The 22754-nt window shown below is 42.4% G+C and overlaps 2 protein-coding genes and 1 non-coding gene across 6 annotated transcripts; 1 reads left to right on the forward strand and 2 right to left on the reverse strand.

Annotated features, from left to right (window-relative positions):
- Nucleotides 1-50: 50 nt before the first annotated feature.
- Nucleotides 51-1647, reverse strand: trir (telomerase RNA component interacting RNase). 2 transcript variants are annotated; one of them, XM_068336808.1, is made up of 3 exons: nucleotides 822-1647; nucleotides 468-539; nucleotides 51-383 (listed from the first exon to the last, which is right to left on the reverse strand). In XM_068336808.1, exons 1-3 carry the CDS (start codon nucleotides 1131-1133, stop codon nucleotides 276-278), a joined length of 492 nt encoding a protein of 163 aa, XP_068192909.1. In that variant the 5' UTR covers nucleotides 1134-1647; the 3' UTR covers nucleotides 51-275. The 2 variants fall into 2 exon arrangements, with proteins under 2 accessions (XP_068192909.1, XP_068192908.1); XM_068336807.1 differs by having other exon boundaries at nucleotides 51-386.
- Nucleotides 1648-2914: 1267 nt separating this feature from the next.
- Nucleotides 2915-2986, forward strand: trnae-cuc (transfer RNA glutamic acid (anticodon CUC)). Its single transcript has one exon. It is a non-coding gene; the product is annotated as a tRNA-Glu (tRNA).
- An 843-nt stretch (nucleotides 2987-3829) lies between these two features.
- hook2 (hook microtubule-tethering protein 2) lies at nucleotides 3830-16492 on the reverse strand. 3 transcript variants are annotated; one of them, XM_068336590.1, is made up of 22 exons: nucleotides 16300-16492; nucleotides 15450-15532; nucleotides 15044-15116; nucleotides 14885-14935; nucleotides 14656-14788; nucleotides 14263-14330; nucleotides 13922-13987; nucleotides 13727-13807; nucleotides 11725-11885; nucleotides 11435-11575; nucleotides 10360-10561; nucleotides 10136-10246; nucleotides 9676-9763; nucleotides 8933-8999; nucleotides 8397-8534; nucleotides 7318-7405; nucleotides 6663-6697; nucleotides 6494-6576; nucleotides 6302-6405; nucleotides 5703-5807; nucleotides 5547-5618; nucleotides 3830-5430 (listed from the first exon to the last, which is right to left on the reverse strand). In XM_068336590.1, exons 1-22 carry the CDS (start codon nucleotides 16342-16344, stop codon nucleotides 5302-5304), a joined length of 2124 nt encoding a protein of 707 aa, XP_068192691.1. In that variant the 5' UTR covers nucleotides 16345-16492; the 3' UTR covers nucleotides 3830-5301. The 3 variants fall into 3 exon arrangements, 2 of the variants coding, with proteins under 2 accessions (XP_068192691.1, XP_068192690.1); XM_068336589.1 differs by having other exon boundaries at nucleotides 14885-15116; XR_011038347.1 differs by lacking the exons at nucleotides 3830-5430; nucleotides 5547-5618; nucleotides 5703-5807; nucleotides 6302-6405 and having other exon boundaries at nucleotides 6876-7405; nucleotides 14885-15116.
- Between the last annotated feature and the right edge of the window lie 6262 nt (nucleotides 16493-22754).

A 22754-nucleotide genomic window follows, 5' to 3' on the forward strand; every position in this document is an offset into this window, starting at 1 on the left:
TAGCTGAGAAAGCAAATTCAAATATAACGGATATCAACACAACCCAGACATTAAAAATAAGAAAATATTTAATGATCATTAAGATGTTTCTGAAATACCTTTACACACCAGATCAAATCACCAGAGTCCAAACAAAGAAATAGGCAAAAAAAACAAACAAACCACAAATAGAAAAAGATCTCCTTCTACGCAGGTTGTGAGACTGAAGGATCGTTTGAACTGGCAGTCTGAGGTCTGGATCTGAATAACGCTGCTTCTCGTCCACCTTGTGGGACCTACTTGACTAGAGGTCTGGTCTTATCGTCATCGCCACACTGGTGGGCTTTATACTTTTTGACCTCAGCCATGTACTTTGACCAGGCATCGCTCTTGCCCGGTTCAGTCTGCTGTGGGGTAAAAAAGAAAAAAAGAAAAAGTTGATTACAGGTGCATCGAAAAGGACAAATTTCAAACCAGAGCCCACTCACCTCCCTGTCGTTTTTCTGCTTCTTGGCAACCACGCCGGTCTTTAGGAACACGCCACCTCTGCGCCTCCCCACCTGGGTTAGGGGATAGAAGACTGACACCGTTACAGGAGCCCTTGCTGACGTCATGCCAATGAAGGAGACTACACCAGAGCTGACCACCAGCCAAACCATCAGTGAGGAGCATCCCTAATCTGGACTGCTTTACAAACATCACATACTGCCAAGTGTTTTTAACAAACTACTGAAATACAGCAAAGTCAGTGGCATGTGTGTGTAAAAATGTTGGCCATTTACTAAAATGTAAAAATGTTGGCCTTTACTTCTATCTCATCTTACAACTGCTAAACCCCTTACAAAGCTCGTCACGGGAGGGGGCTTCTTTTCCACTGATGTCCCTTGATCGGTGGCTCTCGCTTCTCCACCTGTTTGCTGCAACTCCCTTTTCCTTTTCTCCTCCTCCATCTTTTTCTTGAACATCTCCATGAAGCTGCCGTCGTTGGCGAACACGTTCCCCCCGGGCGCCGGGGTTTGACTCGATGACGCCGCGGGGCTGTTGGAGGAGGACGGGGACGCGGGGCTCCCGCAGCTGGAGTCGCTGCTGCTGCTGCTGCTGCTGCTGCCGCAGCCGCTGGTTTGAGGGTTACTGTGAGCCCGTTTGGGATCCATGTCTCCTGGGCTTTATGTTCCTCCACAGAGTCCAGAGCCTGAAGGGTCCGAGTACAGGAAGGGGTGGCTTTGTTTCGAATGTAGCCTGCGATGAACACGGAAGCTGGAGCCCACCCGAAACTGAGCATTAAAAAAAAAAAAAAAGCTAGTTTATCAAAATGTACGCACAGTCCGCTTCGGAACAAGTCTTAGGGCGAAATGGAAGTAAAATACGACGGATGATCCGCGGCGTGACTTCTCTTTCGCAGACAAAAACAAAAGCAGGCGCTAGTTCGAGTGCTAGCAGCTAATGTGGCAGGCTAATGCTAGCTTTAGTAAGGCCGCTGCAGACAAACAAACTCAAGGTAAACCCTCGATCAAGCGTGGGTCGCGTTCAATTACGACAAGAAACAAAACGGTACTATACAGATCCAGTATATGCAGCAACAGACAACGGCAGCCGCAGATTTTACTGTCGATTATCCATGGCTTTCGCGATCCTTTACTCGCTAACGGCCATGTTGGTTTCCCAGCTGTGACGTCACAATATAGCTTTGTCTCCCCCTGGTGTAGCGGAAGTGGAACAGCATGTCATTAGAGGTTCCACGTAAAGAGCCACGTTTAATGGAACGTTGTCTATTGTGTTTAATCGACGTCAGTAAATCACATAACTTGTAATTGATTACCAAATTTTCGGAGTCTGGACTGGCAAGAGGAGGTGCCAGTTCACCTCCGTTATAAGCTGCTCATTGGGCGCACCAGGAGGTCGCTGCTCTCCACTCTACCTCCCCATCACTTGCATGCCTACAGTCCACTTGTGTGTGTTACGGGCCTGTACTCGCATATGCAGTATATACGCGTGTGACTACTGTTCTAGGATGGAAACAAAATTTTGGGATGGAACGTAAAGTTCATTTCTATATTATTTGAAATATAAAATTCAATTATGACAAGAAACTAAACGGTACTATACAGATCAAGTACCTGCAGCACAGACTAGGCTCCGTCCACACGCTACCGGAACTTTTTGAAAAAGCAACTTTTTTCACCCCGCATTGAAAAAGATTCGCGTCCACACGACAGCGTTTTCGAAAAAAATCTCTGTCCACACGTATCCGCATCAGTGCGTTGATCATGTTTATAACCAGAACAACAGGAGAGAGGACCGGGACGTGTAGAATTTCACGCCGTCATTAAATCACATACCTGGAGGACGACCTCCATCACAGAGTTCTCCACCAGTAGACGGCGCGTACCGGTCTGACCCGGAACTGGCGCCGGCGTCTTTGGCGAGGAACATGAATGAATGAATGAATGAATGAATGAATAAATAAACTTTATGACTCATAAAGAAAGAAACAGACGAAGAACTATTCAAACTCAGCATGTTCATCAACGCATCTTCAACGTGGAGCTGTTATACGTCAGAAACTAGCCGGTTTTAACTCCGTTTGTACATGTAGACACGGGTCACATGCATGACGTCACAGCGGGGAGCCGCAGCGACACGCCCCCCGGATACAAAAACTTGCGGATGCAGACAACCCAGACCCAGCGTTTTCAAAAAATGTCACCTTCGCCAGCGTTTTCAAAAAGTTGCGTTTTCGTTCCGAATATCTGCGTTGTCGTGTGGACGGAAGGCGTAACCGCAACAAAAAAGTTGAGTTTTTTCAAAAAGATCCGACATCGTGTGGAGGGGGCCTCTGACGTACGGAGATTTCACTGTCGATTGCTCATGTCTTCTACCCATGATCCTTTACTCACTATCTACTTTACTGATTTCCACCCTTCGCGCCATTAACTCCCTGGTGGTCTAGTGGTTAGGATTCGGCGCTCTCACCGCCGCGGCCCGGGTTCGATTCCCGGTCAGGGAATGATTTTTGGGGTGGCAGTAGCTCAGTTCCCTTAACTGGTGAACGGTGGGTTTCCGGCTCAAGACCCACATGGCCTCGAAAAAATTCAGATTACCGGTATGTGCCAATTAATTTTAAATTCAGTATGATTTTCAAAATAGAAAAACTTAAATTTTATATTTAATCTTAGACATGTTTAGTTTCAATCATATGCAGGGTTGCAGTGTTTTGCAAATAAAGACTTTTACATTTTATAGACTCCAAACTTTTGTTACCTGGTTTAAACTTGTTTTGACCATATATGGGTGTACATAAATTACAGAAATTGTTTTTCTGTAATTGAATATCAACCCATTTTACTAGTTCCTGTGAAAAAAAATAACTGTCTTCTATAATAGTTGCCTTTAAGTTGCCGGTTTATGGTCGGAGTAGACTCGAGTATGACAGGGTGGTATATTTTTTGCAGAAAACTATTTTAAATCAAATCCTAGGATACATTTTCTGAAGCTTCAAAGTTAGTAAAATTGAACAAAAAAAAATCTGTTTCTCGCATACAGTTTTTGAATATTCATTTTTGTTTGTTGTTTTACAAGATTTTATTTGGTGATTGTCATCTGGTCAAATTTAGCCAAACCAAATGAGACATGTTTGTAGAAAGCGGTGATAAACAATGATTTCACCAGTTTACTCAGCTGCTCAGGCCTTTGCACAAAGGACGTGAGATATGTGACTCATTGACATTTAGAGAGCAGAAGAATTCAAATGTCTCCATAATAGAGACCAAGATGATTTAATACGAGCCAATCCTTTCCCTCTCTGCTGGACATCTTTTAACACGTTAACGTAAAAAGCACACCAGACCTCTTATCTTCAGATCCCATTTATTCGTAGTGCAAAAGGTAGAACAACGAACTAATGTGTAACTTGCTTCAGATCCCTGTGTGAAGTAAACAATGCTCTCATCTACAAGACCAGTGGTAAAAACAAACAAAGTCAAAGAGAACCCCTTCAAACCATGCACATGTGGCACAAACACTAAACAGCATAAATATGAACTCAGTAGAAATCAGTAGCAAAATATATGCAAAGAACAGCAAGACTGGTCTGCAGAATTCAGCATCAACACTCCCAGGATGAAGTCAGTCACAAAACAGCAGCTTTGACATGGGACAGAATAAAAAGAACTACATCTGCTGAAAAGAAAAATCATCCAGCATTAAAGATAAAGACAGATGTAGAGTTAATAAATGTGTCACCTAGTTCAAGTAAGAATCTATACTCGCCTCTCACTCTTGTCAATTCCAGTTCATTTAAATGTAAATGAGGGTTAGCAGCAGTGAACAGCCAGCAGTCGGATTAGTGTTTTCATCAATATGGACTGAATACCATTATGTATTTGACAAAACATGAGGGCTTCAGTTGCTAAAATTCACATCAGTTAAAGTGTTGAGTGCAGTTACTTCCTGCCCACAACAAACACCCTGTTTCAATATTTGGGAAGAAGGAGAAAGAAAAAAAAAAGGCAACTTATAAAATCCTGCACAGTTAACACAGTCGTCTGATCATCAACCTGCAGTGTGATCTGTTCCTTCAGTCACATCTCAAATTAGACAGAAGGTATAGATGTCAAGATCTAAACATTGCTTCACAGGAAGTCTTCCTGTCTTCTGTGAGGCACTGGACAAACCCACCCCTCTAGGAAAAGTGCTTTGGCTTTTCTTGTGAAACTAGTTAGTTATGAAAATGAAGCTTAGAGAAAATAATTAAAGTGAATAGAAAGTGGAGTCAGCTTAAAGTCACTGACACAACCTCATAATTCATATCTTTTCAAGGTCCTTCATGTTAAAAGAAAAAGCTCACGTCAGAACAAAAAGACAAATAAAAACTGTTAAAACTCAAAATAAATGAACAAAACCAAGGAGCTGTGCTTTAAATAGTTACACAATAGAAACTGCAATACCTAACTAACCCTGACAAAATAGTTGACATTGCAGCCAATCATATAACAAAATATTTAAAAAGGGTTTGAACAAACAGGACAGAGTCCATGAGGCAAGGAAATTAAAAAGTCACCTTAAAAGGTGAGACAGCCTCCTCTCAGGCGCTTGCGACTCCTCTTCCTCTAAACAGACCTGTTTCCATCACCAAAGAGTTCAACACAGCAGTGGCTCCTCTGGAGCGCCACAAAGAGACGCTGTACCATTAACAGCCAGCTGGGAGCAGTAGCAGCACGATGAATACTCAGATTCAGTGAAGGCAAAGCGGTACGGGGAGCTCAGATGAGGTCTACTGGGGGTGAGTTCCCTACTCGTGTTTGCTCTCCGGCCTGGACGCTTTTATCTCGGATGATATCTTGTTAGGCCTCTCCTGGCGTTGGTGGACTGTCTTTGCTGAGCGAGGAAGGACATGGCCTGGTTAGAGGGAGCCAGCCTTTCTGCAGAAACCTTTTGATGCAACGCCATCCCCTGGAGAGGTGGACCGAAGGAATCAGGGTATAAACATCAGCAGAACCACCCCCCCCCCCAAAAAAATCATTTTTTTTAGCATTAATCTTCTGGCCTCAGTGCATTCCTACACTCACCATGTTGTACCAAGCGCTGATGATGAGCTTCTCCTCCTTGTCGTGTCTGACCCGGCTCTTCTCGAAGTCGTGCTGCACAACAGAGATAGAAAGTGACGCATTGGTACCTCTCAGGAGCTGGGGCAACCTAAACGGTCTCATGTCAGAGGTTCGTACCTCCAGGTGCTGGATTTTTCTCTCCTTCTCCGTCAGTTGGTTCTTCAGTGCCTGGATGTCAGGTGTTGCGTTCACTGGCTGCTTGGGATCCATAGTTTTGATCACCTGAAAACAAAGCACATAGGTGTAAAGATTTAAAGCCATCTTTTTTTAAACACTCAAAATCTGGACCCAGCGAAGAAACCTGGATAAATCGTAAACTGTTCTGCTCAGTGTCACCAGTTTGTCTCCACACACACTGATTCTCTTGTATCTAATCCACTCAGATCGATTCTCTCAGAGGCTTTGGTGCTGATATGACAGGTCAGATTCTGGACCAGTTGAAAATATGCAGATGTGGGTCTGACCGGTGCCAACAGTACGGGACTGGCCACAAAAACTACCCTCACAGGCTCACCAGTGGCTAGACATTAATCAGCTGTCAGCCTGGTGTGTCAGGGCCCGAAGTGAATCTGACTGAAGTGAAGAAATTAGTCAGACTTCACTCGGCTGAAAAACAAAAATACAAAGCAGCGCCCCAACAGCTACTCTGATGTGTAACATCAGAGATCGCCCTCACAGTCAAGACATTTCAGAGAGATCTGTTCAGGCGCTCTGACCGTTCTCGCCCTCTCCACGTAGAGTTTGTATCGCTCCTCCATCTGCTTCATGTCCTCATCCTTTTTCCGCAGGGTCTCCTGCAGCTCATCGATCTTCTTTGCCACTGAGAGGAAAACAATTGGGAAAAAGTGTTAAAAAAGAAAACAGGGAACGCTGGCAGGTGAGGGAACAGGCAGCCAGAGACGACCTACTGTTGCTGTCTGCTTTGGGCTCCAGATCGTCGATGACTTCTTTCTTCTTCTGGAGATCTGTGTGAGCTTCATGGAGCTTCTCCCTGCATCGATTGTACATTATGAGGGTGTGAATTCACCACGTTTGAAACCTACACACACCATTATTTTGAAGGAACACAATACTCACAAATGCTCCTCAAGTTTTTTCTTCAGTAAGGATGACTTTAAAGAAGAAGAAAAAAACATTTCATTAAGAGGGAACACACTAGGCTTCCTAACCGGCGTGCACGCACACACACACACACACACACACACACACACACATGCAGTACAAGCTGTGAAAGACCAGCTGTCAGAGTTTAATCATAGTCCAGTTGGGCAGAGGGTGGGCCGTACTTACGATGGCCTGATTTTGGCAGAGTTGATCAATGGGGGCAGGCGGGGAGAGACAGAGACAGACAGAGAGGGGCAGTGTTAACCATGAGTCACCACAGCAAACGGGTTAAATTCCCACACATGTATGAAAGGAGGAGAGCGAACTCAACAGTTCAACCACCACCTGCTTCCATGTTCTCTATGCGCCATGCAAAAACTTAACACCCCCAGAGCTGTACCGCTGCCTCCAAAGAGGCACGAGGTGAACCTTAACAGAATCAGGCAACTGCTTTTTGGGTTGCAGCTGATCTCTAGGTTTGCATAGATAAAAATAAGAAGCTATCTTTGTACAAGATGATCAGTTTGATTCACAAACATTTTCTCAGTCTTAGAAAAGTGATTTGTAATGAGGAGTTTCAACGACGGTGGAAAAAAGGGGCTGAGAGAAGGGAGGCCCCTCCACTCACGTCTTCGTTCCTGCTGTCCTGCTCCTGGAGGCTCCTCTGGAGCTCCTCCACCTGGGAACGCAGCTCTGAGATCTGATGCAGGTTCAGCCTTGAGGAGGGACACAGATGAAGAAGGGTTAACACAAAGGGCGCTAAAAGACCAAACGCGGGGTGAATCATCTGGAGGCGTTTCCAAGTCTTGTGCGGATCTCTTGGACATCTGCCTCAAGGAGCGCGTTGCCTGGCTGCTCGCGGCTTCCCTCCACTGAGCATGCTCAGTCCGCTCCTCTCCTCCTGTCACTGTTGTCGAGGATGCTTCCCACACCCTGAGCCTGTTGTTGCATGGACACACACACAGTCCACCCACATGTCCACATGCCCACAGGCATGCAAACACACAGTCAAGGGACAATCTGGCTCTCTGCTGTCTGTCCTCCAGTCCAGCCCACACAGCTCACTTCAGCACACAGTCCAGAGGGTGAGTTGACATTTAGGCAGATATCACTCCTACTAGCAGCCAAACAAGCCGTTTAATGTCCAGGAACACACAATATGGTGGCCTAGAAGGGAATGACAGCTGAAGACTTCACATACAGAACATTCTTAAATAGACACATGTACATAAGAGGGTTGCAGTCCAACTGGTTTCCCAGTATATAACTTGATTTTGTCTTTACAGTGAATGAGTTCTTGTAGAACTATTGTTTTCAGGTCCTACCTGTAATTAAGCCTTAAAACTAGAGATTACAGTTGGTTAAACAAAAAAATCAGTTTCAGTTTCTATTTAAATGTTGGACACGTGCTTTACTGGAACCATTTTCCTCGCCTCCGGTGGTGACATTCGTATGGTTAATACTGCTTGTACATTTAGGGCGTGACGATTACTCCCCCACTTAAGCCAACATGCTTTAGTTACACAACACATCCAGTTACACGATCACTTTATCAGTTATCACTATTAATATGTGACCTGAGAAAAAGACAAGCGTGATCCCAGATAATTACTAGAAAGGTTCTAAACTTTGGTTTCCTCCCACGCTCTCCAGTTTGGTTTATATTTAAATTGGGATTAAATTTATTACAAACACGTACTGCCCTACCTGTTGTGAGTCTCCAAGCTGTTCTTGCTGCGCTGGGCGTCCTCCAGCTCAGCCTGCACCTCCACCAGTTTCTGCCTGTAGGTCTCCTCCTGGATGCACAACATCTTGTTCTCACTTTGAAGACGCACCACTGTCTCCCTGACAAAAGAAAGCCAATAATGAGAAGACAGGAAGGTTCGGGGGGGGGGGGGGGGTAGCAGAGGATAGATTAAATTATCCAACATTAGAGTCGTTTAAGGCCTGAAGCGTCGGCCCAGCCCGTCTGACAACGCCCAGGCCAAATGTGCAGCCTTGACATGTGTTGCTATTTCAGGCACCGATTGTTCCTTGTTCTGTGGAAGATGATTTTTGGCCACGAGGGGGCTGCTGACAGTAACAATGCACGTTGTCACAGTTTTAGAATATTTAGAATAAATCTTGAGAATAATAATTTTTAAAAAAAAACCCTCATCTGTTATGCTTAAATTTAGCTGCTACGTTCACAGTAATCCCCAACGTCGCTGCTTGGAAGCACAGAGAGAGCATGAGGGACGTACTTGAGCTCCGTTGGCATGATCTCTGAAGCCAGGTTTCCCACGGCGACGGCATTGTCACACAGACCTCCTGCAGGGAGGAGGGGGGGGGTTGTAAGTTATTAAACACGTGCATATATTTCTACTGACCCTGCATTGCTCCAAAATAAGATTGAAACACATGAGCAATTATGCAGTTTAGTCATTCATAAAGAAGTACAATATATCATCTTGGAGTGGACGTCAGTGTTTAATGTCTCTGAGACAATGACCAATTCTACATTATATTTAACCCTCCACTATTTTTGGTCATTTAATTTTCCACATCGAATAATTTTGAAAACTGTTAGGACAGAAATAGTCTCGTTATATCCTCCAACAATATTAAGATTGAATTTCAAATTATTTCAAAGATGTTTATTTCCACCACTTTGAATAAGCATGTATTTTGACATGATTAGAAATGGTGGATTAAATTTGAAAAACAACTGTGACATAACTTCATTTTCTAAGTTTATTGGGAAACATGTTTTTCTCAGATCCCTCTCTCCACCTGTTCTTTCAGCGCTCGTCCATCCTGCTGTCAGAATCACACTTGAAAATAAAAGTGGAGAGGAGGCAGAAGATGGAGACAATTGTGTTAGAAGCAGGAGGGTTTGTTTTGATGGAAGAGGACAGAAGAAACCAAAATCGGAGTTGTGACTAACTATCTGTACATGTTTAATAATCTGCGTCAATCTGCGGAGACGTCCTGTGTCCTCACTCACCGGCTCCGCTGAGACACCTCTGTTGGACCTGTGCGCATCGCAGCTCGTCATTCGTCTCCCGGAGCGTGTCTCTTTCTGAGATCAAACGCTTCAGAACAAAACACACATAAAACATGGCCAGGCTTCAGGCTTCTGTATCTCAACACACGACTACCTCGTCATTTAAATGTACACTTCATGCCAACACAGTGTGCGTTTCTTAATCGCCCTACAAGTTACCGAGGCCGTTTATCACTGTCAGATTGCAGGAGGTGCTAGAAAAGACGCAGGATGTGGGAGTCGAAAGAACAGAACCACGTTTCCTGTCACAAGATACTAAAACCACACCGTTATTCCTGACATAAAATAATAAATAACACTTTAGTGAGCATCCTTGAGACAGATTCTTTACACTGATAAAACTATAAGTGGTGCGTTCTCATCACTTTCGAAACAGCTGAACTTTTTTACCCAAACTCACTTCTTTATCCTTCAGCAGTGAGTCATACTTGTCATGAAGGTTCTTGTATTCAAACTGCCATTTCTCAGCTTTCATGGCCTCTGCTGAGTGCTTGGTGTGAAGCTCATGAGCCTGAAAGTCAGAGCAGTGGAGCCGTCACTTAGTCTGGAGACTCACAGTCTGGTTGCTTTTCAGCATCAGACATCAGCATCCCTCTCCCTCCCTCCTTTTGGCCCCCGGCTCGCCTGTCTCTTGTAGGTGTCCAGCTGATTGCGGACGGCGTTGGCCCTGCGGAGCTCCTCCTCCAGCTCGCAGGTGCGCTGCATGTACACGGTGTTGCGCTCCTCCAGGAGGCGCACCTGTCTGCGCAGGTCTCCCAGGTCCTCCAGTTTTCTCTTGTACGTTTCCACCAGGGCTTCAAGCTGGTTCACCCGGTCAGATGAGTGCCTGAGGGGGAGGAGAGGACTGTGTGGGAGGCACCGAGCGGCAGAACAGAAATACAACTCTGACAGCATGTCCGTGTAGATATGTGTTTAAGCTCTAAAGCCAACAACTGTGACGCAAACCGGCATCAATGCACGAAATTCACATTTTTTTCATTGTTGTTAGCGAGGCGCTGGATGAACGTCTGTGTGTGGGCAGAGTGGGAGCATTTTCTGTGAGCGTAATTTAATATTAGATGAACTGCTGCTTAAAGGAAAAAGGGCTGCAAAGAATTTGTTTTTCACCAATGAAAATTCTCCCCATGTCTGAGCTCCAAAATATTCATATACACTGAAGATATAAACCTTTACAATTGTTTTTTACAGCCATGACTGGCTCTGTAATTATAAGCAAAATGTTTTTCAAATGTTTTCTGCTGCAAGAAATATGCTAGTGAGTATTTATCACCCCCCAATTAGGGCTGCAACTAACAGGGTCTGACTGGTTGATGAACAACTACTGAAAATCTACCTGAGAAATTTCACCAGGACATTTTAAGAGGTGTTGGGTGTCAAGAATGAGCAAGATAGAAGGGCAAATTTCTCATGACTTTTTTTTTTTTAGCATTGGGGAGATTCGCTGGGTTTAATCCATATTTTAAAAATCAAGTAAAGATAACATATGTTTGGGATTGTTGGCATTACTGAATCATCAAAAAATGTTATAGCTATTAGATGCCAACATTCGTTTTAAAAAAATTCTCTAAAAATTATACCTTTAAAATCCTCACATCAGAAGTTTAGCTCCCGCTGAGCAGGATTATCTCAGTATAAAGTCAGTTTAGGCTGACAGGAGGCCTACACTCTGGCTCCCACATCAACTCCCATTCCATCTCACCTGAGGATGTCCATCTCGTCTTTCAGGGCCTGGGCCTCCTGTGCCAGGCTGGTCAGGTCCTCGTTACGCTGCAGCAGCTCTGTCACCTCACGCTCCAGCATCTCTGCTCGCACTTGCATGTCATCCCTGCTGTTATCCAGTCTGAGACAGATACGGTGGTTTGTGAGCGAGTGATTGGTGGGGTTCAAAGAAGTTTTAAATGATGATGTCTCATGGAACAGTTCAACATATGGCATAAATATCAAAACCTCAATTGCGTAACACCTGATAACTCATGTCACCCTCTGTACCTGTAATTCTCCTCCTGAAGCTGCTCCATCTGACTCTGCAGCAGCAGAAGCTTCTTCCCAGTTATGGCCGTGGTGGAGGAGTCCAGGGCGCGACTCAGCTTCTCTTTCAGGGAGCGAGTCTCGGTCTGTAGGGATAACTTCTCCTCCAGAGCCACTGACAGCTGCAGAGGAAGAGAGGAAGATGTTACGGAGCAAAGATAAAGACTAGGAAATCAAACCACGAACTGCAAAAAGAGAAGTGGTGGAGACGCTCCGAGCGACGAATAAAAGGGAAGGAAAAGCAGAAGAGATTGAAAATTAACTGGAAATTCCTAAAAACGCATCCAAACAGTAACACTCCGGAACACCAGCACGAACAAATAAAATCTTTCTAAGAAAATAAATTAGAGCTATCGTTTAAAAACAGAAGTACTGACAGAAAGAAACGTACCACTTCTCATGCTTACGAGACTTCAGCTACATGCTCAGTCAGAAAAAAAAAGTTGTCAGCTGATGTGCAATGGTCTAAAAACCATGCAGCTGTCTCAATAGTGAAGTTGTTAGCACTTCCCTCAGGGACATATGATTTTCACGATATAAATAGATGAATATATGGAGCACACTGACGGACAAATGTTCCTTCTTCAGACCACTGGAGTTGGTTTGGATTCAGACTCACTCCAAACATTTGTGTGATACTTAAATAATCTAGAATTTCACTTACCTGCTGGATATCTTTCCAGTTTTAATACAGTAAAACCCTTCTCTGAACTTTGAGGACAGATTGCATGTTTTAGCACAGAACAAGAAGAGTAAAGAGCTTTCAAAACAACACAAATGACTAATCCCTAATGCGTGGGCTCAGCCAGTAAACAAACAAATGGGCTGAGAGCAGTACAACTTATTGTTGGCAGCTACATCACTCCAAGGCATTGTGTCAGTTTTATCTTGATGTTATGCAACTGGTGACTAGAAGGTTTCAAAATGCTAAATTTGTCCCTTCTCTTTGAGCCGCCTGTAAGAAAGAAAAAAAAAAAAAGCAGAGCAACAAACAATGGTTCAGGCAGGCTAATCAATAAAGGCCAAAAGAGCAAACACACGTTTGCTGAAAGATTTCATTCCTCTAAAAGCTTTTCTGACAGTAACAGTTGTTCCATAAAGAGAAGACAAACATACATTAAAGTTACATCCTCCAGATTTTCATGGCATTAAACCTGGGTTTTGGAGCCATTGAAAATATTCCCTCTTATCAACTCTGTATGAAGTGATTTTCACTGTTAGTGACATTCTGAATGTGCTAAGCTACAGAAATCATCATGAAGAAATTAGGAAAAACAAAGTCACATGTCACGCGACAGGCTGAACACCTCCAACTCAGCAGCTCAGAGCACGATGAGAAAAAACCCAATCACTGACTCACTTCAGCGTTTGGTTGGCTTCACTGCAAACAGACACCAGCTGCTGATAACAAAGTGAATGTTTCAGTACTGCCCTTATCATATATTGATGTAGTGGTGTTTGTGAGCGATGTCCCTGTATCTGTCACAGAGACATCTTGTGCTCTACAGGGTTTATTTGATCTGGCTGCAGAATAAATTTGGAAACCCCTTTCACTGACACTGGTTGATCTCCCATGTTGTGTCGTGTTGGTTTTGATTATTTCAATTAATAACTTGACTGGAAAGAAACTTCCTCCTCCAGGCTGCAGCTGCGAAAATTGAATAGTTTGAAAAAATGATCTAAGAAATAAGATGAGACTTTTTGGTAACTTTAGAAGACTTTGTGCTGGTGAAGAAATTAAGCAGCAAACTGGGAAGAGACAGAAGCAAGGCTGTTGTGTGTGAGGGACTGAAGAGAAAGTCTATGGGAAACATTGGCCTCAGAACTCCGGGTCCCCATGGAGTTAAAATGAACTTGCTGTTAAGGTGTAAACTAATTCAACCAGGTCTAAATCTAAAGTACAATAATTTTAAGGCCTCCGACAATATTTTCCAGAGATGTTGACCTAATGTGGTGAACTAACCTGATGTTCCAGATCACGGTAGCGCTGGTTCAGATCCTCCTTCTCGTCTGCTTCTTCACTAAGAAAATAATACTTCCTGGACTGCAAACAGACAATTGATGAAGACATAGTAGGAGGGAGCCAACATTCATAAAAGATTACGGGAAAACACAAAAGGAAGATGTAGACCGCGCTAAGGGGAAAGTGTTGATTTACCTGGTAGTCAAAGTCCCCGTAGGTTTCTGGGCTACCTGGTTCAGAGGAAGGCTCCTTGGATAAGAGCTAAAAGCATTCATTGAAAAAAATTAATGCAAAAAAAAAAAAAGGCACCTGTTCCTGAAAACACATTTGGTAAATCCTAGAACAGTTTTTGCACCCACACTTTGATGGGTGCCAGAGAAGCCCTAAACATATTCTTGAAATATGTCAGAGAGCGGAGTCTCGCTCTTTTCAGATTTAGGCTTATCCGGATTTCACTGATTGTGAATTAATTGTGACTAAGAGCACGGATTAATGCAAAGTAGAAGGAACCAGGAAGATAAGAGAGCCTCACTCACCTCCTGAATGGCTGTCATCACAACATGCTGGACCGATTCCTCGAGTGTCATTATCTGCTGGATTTGCTCTGTGTTCAGGAGACGGCAACAAAGAGTAGTGAAGGTGCAGCCAAAAGCAGATTAACACAAATACTCTCCTAAAAACAAACCGAGGCCGATCAACTGGTATTTTCAGACACCCGCGTTCACTGAGCTCTTATTCAAATAAACAATCAGTGTTTTTTATAATTTGTATATTAGGCTTTAATTTGGGGCATGTGGTCAGTTCTTCAACTGGTGATGTCCCGACTGGCATAAAGTCAACCATGTGACTTGACTTTGAGCTAATCCTACAAGTTATTTTCACGTACGGCTGCATCTTCTTACTATTTCACTTGACAGCACACATTTTACCTTGTTTCTTCTCACAGCTGACAGCACAGCCCAGAACGAGCTGCACCAGCTTCCCCAGTTCAGTGACATCGCCCATCTCTCCTATGAGATTCACATCCGGCAAGTGTTCCTCTGATATCTGATGACCCAATGCCTATTTGTGGAGTTTGTGGAGATTATGGGATTGAGCCTTGAGCACATTTAATCTTTATAAATATGTTGCAAAGTTGGAAAAAGAACAAAATCTTACATCATGGTAGTATTCCAGCATGCTTTTAAGAATTTTCTTCAAGTTGCTGACCTGAAATTTTAAAAAAAAGTAGAGGAAAACGGTATAAGAAAAAAAAAAACCCCCAGAAGAGTTACAGTAGGTTATTCTGCCATATCCTCCTCTTGTTTCACAAATTACCTTGAGGCGCCAGTTGGCCCCACTCTCCTCCTTGATCCTGCCCAGCCATGTCTCATTAAACCAAGAGGGGTCTCTGTTAATTAGAGCACAACAGAACTCTGGTGATGACAAGAATGACACACCTCTGGACATCAACTGGGGCTACAGGGCAATGAGGCCCCGTGCCTCTCTTCTGTAAGCACAATCACATGAGCGTAAAAGTTCATTTAAGTTGTAGAGAAATAACGCTCTGATCAGGGGGAAAAAAAGAGAATCAGTTCAGCAGTAGGTTGCAGGGAAAAAAAATCTGTACCATATTTAAACTGTATTAATTTTCACAGATGGTAGCCATGTGTAGCTCTTCCAAGGTCACTTCATGGTATACCACAGATAAGTAAATCGCAGCAACTAGTCAGTGTGTGCTTACATTCTGTGGAGCACATGTGCAATGGCCACTCCACTTGCTAGGTCTTGCTTGCTGTTGCATGAAGGCACCTGAAATGTCTGTAACTGTGGAGGGAAAAAAAGACAGAATATCCATTAAAATGAAATATTTCATACACTTTTTACACTAAAACAGATGATGTTGATGGGTGCAGGTTTACTCGTGGGTATTTCATTTGTTATTTAGCAAAAGCCTTCCAATTTGACATAAATGGTCCAACATATTTTAACAAATAAATCTGGTAAATAATTACATAATTAGCTGAAAACAAACCTTGCCTGTAGATGCAGCACCTAAATGACACACTATCAGCTGCTTGAGGACAACAGGCCTACTTAGCTTAATTTAAGGCTATGTCTTATTCCTGGGTCTTTGCGTTAGCTTGTCCGTGCAGACTGAGTGGACAGGTGCTAAACAGACAGGTGTACCCCGGGTTTTAAGACACCTTAATGTCACAGCACCACTTTAATAACTTGCTCGAAGTTTTTTTTAGCTTTAATTCGGTTAATATGTGCAGATGTCCCGGTTCAGTCTTACGTAACAAGGAGCATCAGACCGACAGTGAACTTCCAACGCACTTACCTTCGCTTCTTAGCTAGCTAGCAGTAGTTAGCTTCCAAACATGCAGGTTTTATAACACCACAGTTAGCACAAACTTGACATATTAACACGTCAACCCATTTAAAACAATAAATTTACTTTCTTATCGATAATGCAAGGCATTTATTTCTCACAGAACGTTGTTTTTTTTTTACACTTTCTCTGCCGACGCCTGCTGTCACCTGTTCACCGGGGTTCGGTTAGCTTGAAGCCGGGCTAACATCAAACTTACCCACGTTAAGAGTGAGTCACACAACTCCGCTTTGTTCAGACTCATCGTGTCGGGCCCGGCCAAAAAGCAGCAGCGTAAACAAAGAGGCGATGGATGAGATCTGGAGACTTTCTGTCCTGAAGTTTCTAACCCACACCTGACACTTCATACGTCAGGCATCGTCCAGCCGTGGCCTCCAACTGCAGCTACCCTGAATCGCTTTTCGCCTCTTGTCACGCAAACGGGCTTCCGTATTAAGAGCGTCCCCATGGAAACGGATTATTTTATGGGTCAACTTGTCTGGGAATAACAATAATAATAGTAGGGAAAGCCTATAATGTCTTTTGTGCATTTTACAGGATAATAAAAATGTTTTTATCTTAATCTACTTGACCAGAAAACAATTAATAAAGCTCATAATCTCAAGGGAAGACAGGAACAATAACAGTAAATGTCAGAATAATTTAATACTGAACACAAAAGAGTAACACTGACTAAGAACTACAACACGTGCCATTATAAAATCCGATGTTAGGAAGTTGATTTCTTCTTAAGATGTCATCTGAAATAAAGAAGATGAGCACTAAAATAAAGTAAAAATAATTAAATAATGAGTAAAAAAAAAGGAAGACATCATCTTAAATTAACGTAAAAGACTTCAAAACACCCCCAGATATCCAAAAAACATCAAAACAAACAAAACAAGGATCCCCAATCACAGGGCATTTAATTGAAGATAGACAAAAGTATTCCCTGGATTATTAATGACTGAGGGAAACACGTGATCCAATGCTGTATTTATCTACTAGCATTTGGTACCAGAATTCTTAGATATATGCAATCATAAATAAAAAAAATGTACTCCACTGTTAGTCAACATAAAATACAAGCTTTAAATTCTCCAAAAATATCTGAACATCTCCAAAAAGGTTTATGGTTTGCTGGCATGCAATCATCAATTTGTATTGGTTATTTGCATTTCTTGTTAAAGTCATCATTAAAAAATGTTCGATTATGAACATTTTAAAAAATGACATGAAAACAGATTTTATACCAGAATTTCCCCCCCAAAATTGAAACACACCATTCCAATAGGCAGAAGATGTGAAAAAATGTTGTCAGCTATTGTTGAGTTAATCTCTATAACCTTCATCTGAGACAAAACCAAGTCCCAGAATGAATCTAAATTAGACTTGTAACCATGGAAGTGACAAAATAAAAGCTACTACCTAATGTTATGGAAGACTATTAAGCAGTTTTTTAATCATGATGAGGAATCATGTCTAAGATCCAAAAACATAATTTCTATTCAGACAAATACATCAGAATAACCCCAAACAATTTTCTGCACAAGACAAGACTAAGTGGAAATATATCAAAACTAACGGCGACCACTTGGAAATCTTACACTTTCAATGAAGGAATGCTTTTTGATATGTACTGCAACACAGTTCTTATTTTTTAAGGCTATTTTGAGGTCAAAATCAGTAAATGGTGTCCCACATCACTGTTGAAGGCCCCACTGGTTTGTCAGTGTACTGTATTATTCAAAGTTCCTTCAAGCACCACTGGATGGCTCTATTTAACGGCTATAGGAACCAGCTCCACTGTCTGCCTCTGTGTCATACTGTATTACCCGTGGCAGGTGTTGTGAAACATCTCTAATATAACAGGATGAGCCAAAAGTTGAGTTTAAAGGGGATATATAATAAATTCATTTCTTCACAGCCAGTATTTTAAATCTAATATACAACACATTCCATTCAATATTCCACACTGACTAACCAGACGGTCCCTAGAATGGCAACACATTGACCAGTTCACACTAGTTTGTGGTTTACAGCCTATAAGGAAATGTTAGCAGGTTTCTGTCAGAAGACTCTCTCACACATGCTGTCACTCACGTAGTCGCTCTCCTCAGTAATCTGCATATCTCCTTGTCCACAAGTCTCCTTCCTGCATTTTTGTCACCGTCACAAATCAGACGACGTTGACCAATCACAATACACTGCCCACTTCTTCCTGTTAGCTTTGGCAAACACAACCAGTGACTGTGTACCACATTGCCCAATGTGCTTGAACACCTGCACACAATGGTGTATCTCCTGTCCTTCCATCCCTCTCAGTTTGAAACCAGTTTGCTCACAAAACTGCCTCACATCTGGCTTTGCCATATTTGTGTGGCCAAACTTCTTGTTTTCTTAGCCAGAGGAATGTTCATGTTTACCCATTCTCCTTCACTGGCTGTTATTACACCTCATGTCCCGATCACACTGATACGTACTGACATGTCTCAGTTGTTTAGAGTTGAAGTTTGATTATATATTTTTACCATTCCATTTAGTTGTTGTCTTTCAAATTTGTTGTTCTGTTCTGCCATTGGAAGTGATCTCTTGAAATTGCAGTCTTCAATCCAGGACAGTTATATGAGGAAAAGCTGGATTGGGGGGGGGGGGGGGGGGGTCAGATTGAATAACTCCATTAAGACACCTGGAAGGAAGTGAGGTTTATAACCCAGAGGGGGGACAGAGAAGTTAGTCACCCGCTGAGGGATAGGTCAGGGCTGACTAATACTTCAGTGGAGGGAGGTGTGGTAGGAGCTCTGGCAAGGCAAGGCTCTAACGGCGGCTGACTATTTTTGGCAGGCTCCTCTTCCTCCACACTAATTCCTCTTTTCACCCCTTCTCTCTTTCCTTATTCCCCACATGTGTTTCCTTCCTGAAAGTCAAAAGGCTTTACTTCTCCTCTTTTCCAAGCCCTTGCTGACGCACTTACGCCCCTCTGGGGGAACTAGAGAGGGTGGAGGGGGAGAGTTTGTAGCTAAGATTGAGTAATTACTCCTTTTTTTTTAAAGTTTGTGGTTTTCTTCTTTGGAAAAAATAATATACAAGTTCCTTTTGTAAAAGCATATTTAGATGCAAACTAATAAGACTTATAACCTTGATGACGACTCGGATTTCTTTGTCAAGAGAACAATTCATCCAAAAAGAAAAATCCTCTCCTCTTCAACCCACATGAAAATGACTGCGTGCAGATTGTATGGCGTAATCCAGGTCTTCAGAAGCCCCATAATCCCATTTTGTTATCTAAAATCTTAGCTGTGTCCTAAAATCCTAGAGTGTTATGTTTCCCATCGAAGGATGGTGGATCAGCTTGAAACACAATAAATGGATCATCAGAAACAGAGAATATTGTTGCTGAAGGTGCTGGGTGAACTTCCAGCTATGAAGTAATCCCTGCAGGATGCAGTGATGTTTTCATCTGGGTGCGTAGATGGTGCACAGGCTAACTAAGAGGATACGATGAATTTCTCAACTTAAAAAAAATATGCTAATATCTTTCAAATACATTAGAAATCTCAAGACTTGGGTCTCAAAACTGTCCTGTATGGGCTGTAAGAATTAAGTTACTGTATGGTTTATTTCAGTTGTTTCTTACGTTTTAAAACAAGTCCCCATCTTATTTGTCATTTCAAAGAATGCTGCGACAGGTTTTTGTGAAGTTCCACCCAACCTTTAAATAGCTGGGAGTGTGATAAGATAATAACTAATTTACCCTTTTGGGTGAATTGTTTATGTAAAATACACAATGTTTGTGCAGAGTTTGACATTAAAACTTTAAAAAAATTTTACGGTGACCTCACACCGTTATTCTAATATGCATATGTCAGCACGAGTTCATGATATTAAAACTGTTTTGGTCTTCATAACTTTAAAATGTTCAATAAAATTGAGTGTCAGGTTTTTGGGAATTATGTATTCAGTAGAATTGAAGACATAAACGTTCGTCAAAGCTGTTGTTCGATAAGATTTGACATAAACAACAAACTGATATGTAATAGAATCCCGACTGTGTTAAAAATGCAGGAAAACAGCAAATAATGTTTAAAATGCTGATTGTTAACTATCTTGATGAATAAGTAAACTTCTACGTCACATTTCATTGTACGGGCCCAAATTAAATGTAATGTTTGTCTACCATGTTAAGTTAATGTGCGAATAAGCTAGGGTGATATAATACCTTACTGTATGCATTTTGAACGTATGTTCAGCATTAAAGTAATAGCATAACTGAATAAACACAAGATACTGATTGATCACTTTTGATTAAAAGTGATCTTTCACTAAAAAATACATTATTGACAACCTGATTAACAAAATGAGTTTGGGGAAAAACCATTTGAGACAAAAATTGTCTGACCAAGTAGAGTATTTTTGTTTTAAAACATGTCTGGAAGGGGAAGTACTCCTCTGTGTGCGTTGTTTCCCCATTTTTCAAGTTATAGTTCAGCCACAGAAGTTGCCATCATATTGTGAAACCCCACTCCCTCTATAGGTCCCAACATTCATGCATATGAATAAATGATGATATAGACTGCTGCACCTTTAAATGAAAGAATGCCAGCTATGTGCGGCTTTGCCCAGGCATTTGGAGCTGGAATGTGTTGGAAGCTGGCAGCGTTTGTTTTCCCCTACAGCTTTTCCAGGTGTTACAGGGGGAGGAAAACAAGCAAACCGCAGAACAGAGATGGACGGGAATTAAAAAAAGAAAGAGGGTGAGGCACTGCAGGTGACAAACACCCAGGAGTGTGATCAGAAAGCCCCTCTCTAGACATGAGGTCACCCATGCTGTCAGGACATGTAAAACAGGAGAGAAACAAGGTGAGATTTATGGCCTCGTCTCCTCCCTCGTTCTCGAGCTGTGGATTCATGTCCTCTGTGGGAGCAGGCGGTCGATAAAAATCTCACATCTGGAATCCAGCAGGGAGTGCACAGTTTGTCATACATGCATGTGAAAACAGTCCGTTGACCCATGGAAAAGGTGTCAGTCTTTAACTAGTCCTGGGATCCCAGGTAAGCAGCATGTGAACAAAGTTCTCTGACAGTTCTCCATCGTAGTTCAGCCTCTGTGGTGACTCAGATTGTTGTGTCTCTGATGCCTACGAACAAGAAGGTTTCACTCAGGCACTAACTGACCCTCATGTTATTGATCTACTGTAAGTCTGAACATGACTCATGGCAGCAGCAAAAACAGTCAAGCCCCTCTCTCTTCAGGATTGACCCACTGCAACGTCAAGCCAGAGGAGGAGGACGAGGAGGAAGAGGGATTAGTTATCTAAGAACTGGCACCCCTAGAAGAATTAATCATCGTTATGGCATCTGCAAAACAGGTGTTCTCTGCGTGCTTTTACTCTCACTCCAGACAAGTTTCAATTTACGTCTTGATTGTCTTTTTGACGAGCCCCCATCTCAATGTCTACCTTTCTCTGTCTCTGTCTCTGTCTCTGTCTCTGTCTCTGTCTCTGTCTCTGTCTCTGTCTCTGTCTCTGTCTCTGTCTCTGTGTGTGTCTCTCTCTCTCTGTCTGTTTCTGTCTTTCTCGGTTTCTCTTTCTCTCTGTCTGTTTTTCTCGGTCTCTCTCTCTCTTACACAAACACAAACAGGCAACACATGGCCGGTGAGATTTGGAAGGTGAGTCATAGAGGCCTGCTAACAAGTGCCTCTTCTCAGGGAGAGTCCCTCCATGTGACAGGGTAATAAGGGCCGATGCTCTGGAGTATATCAGGTGCACCGCTCCTCTGGCCAATGTGAGACTGTCATTGGTTCCTTTGTCTACACACTCGCCATAAAAATTGTGCCAGGTTAGCAGGACATAGAAACAAATCAATGTAAATATTGTGTATTCTCTGATGGACATATTTTAGAACTGTTTTACAAGACATATACAGTCGTGCTAGCGGCTCTAGACCAATGTTTCAAGTAAAACCCAAAACATGCTAGATTGACTGTGCTAATATGATAATAAAGCTATAATGTTTACCCTTTTACCCCTTTCTACTTAGCAGTATACACACTTATAAACAAACACCAGACAGAAAAACGGAATTTACTCTCTGGGAAGTTCTTATCAAATATTCATGCCACTTTGTCTTTCACAGAAGCCAACACAATTCAGCTTCCAGGGATAGTAAATCTTTGAGGAACCTAGACTTATGAGAAATAAATGATTTCGAGAAAGAGGATACGTTTTAAAAGTCCCACTTTAATTTAAAATAAATATACAGTTGTTACTGTCTTAACATCTGCTTTCCTAACTCTTACACAATATTTGTACTGATCTTGCACACTGATGCCCGATTACATGTTTGTTTTCTCTATTGCCATATAATGAGAGCAGTTCGCTTTGCAGTCATCATATATCATTTTCAAATACTACCTTTTGAAGTGTGGCTTTAAGGAGTTTGAATATTGTATTATTAAGTGGTCATGAATGCAATAATTACGGTACAGAACTAATAACAGGTTGGAGGCACCACTAAAACCTGCTCCTCCCAGCACATGTTCACAAACCAGCGAACACACCTCAAACACCCACGATACACTGCTACAATAGTGGAGCGTGTAGTCTGCTCCACATGGAAACCAGCCAGGTGTAACTCTCCTCCACCCTATTTGTCTTTTCAGATACACACTACACA

This window comes from Antennarius striatus, chromosome 16 (genome assembly GCF_040054535.1).
Source record: "Antennarius striatus isolate MH-2024 chromosome 16, ASM4005453v1, whole genome shotgun sequence".
NCBI lineage: Eukaryota > Metazoa > Chordata > Actinopteri > Lophiiformes > Antennariidae > Antennarius > Antennarius striatus.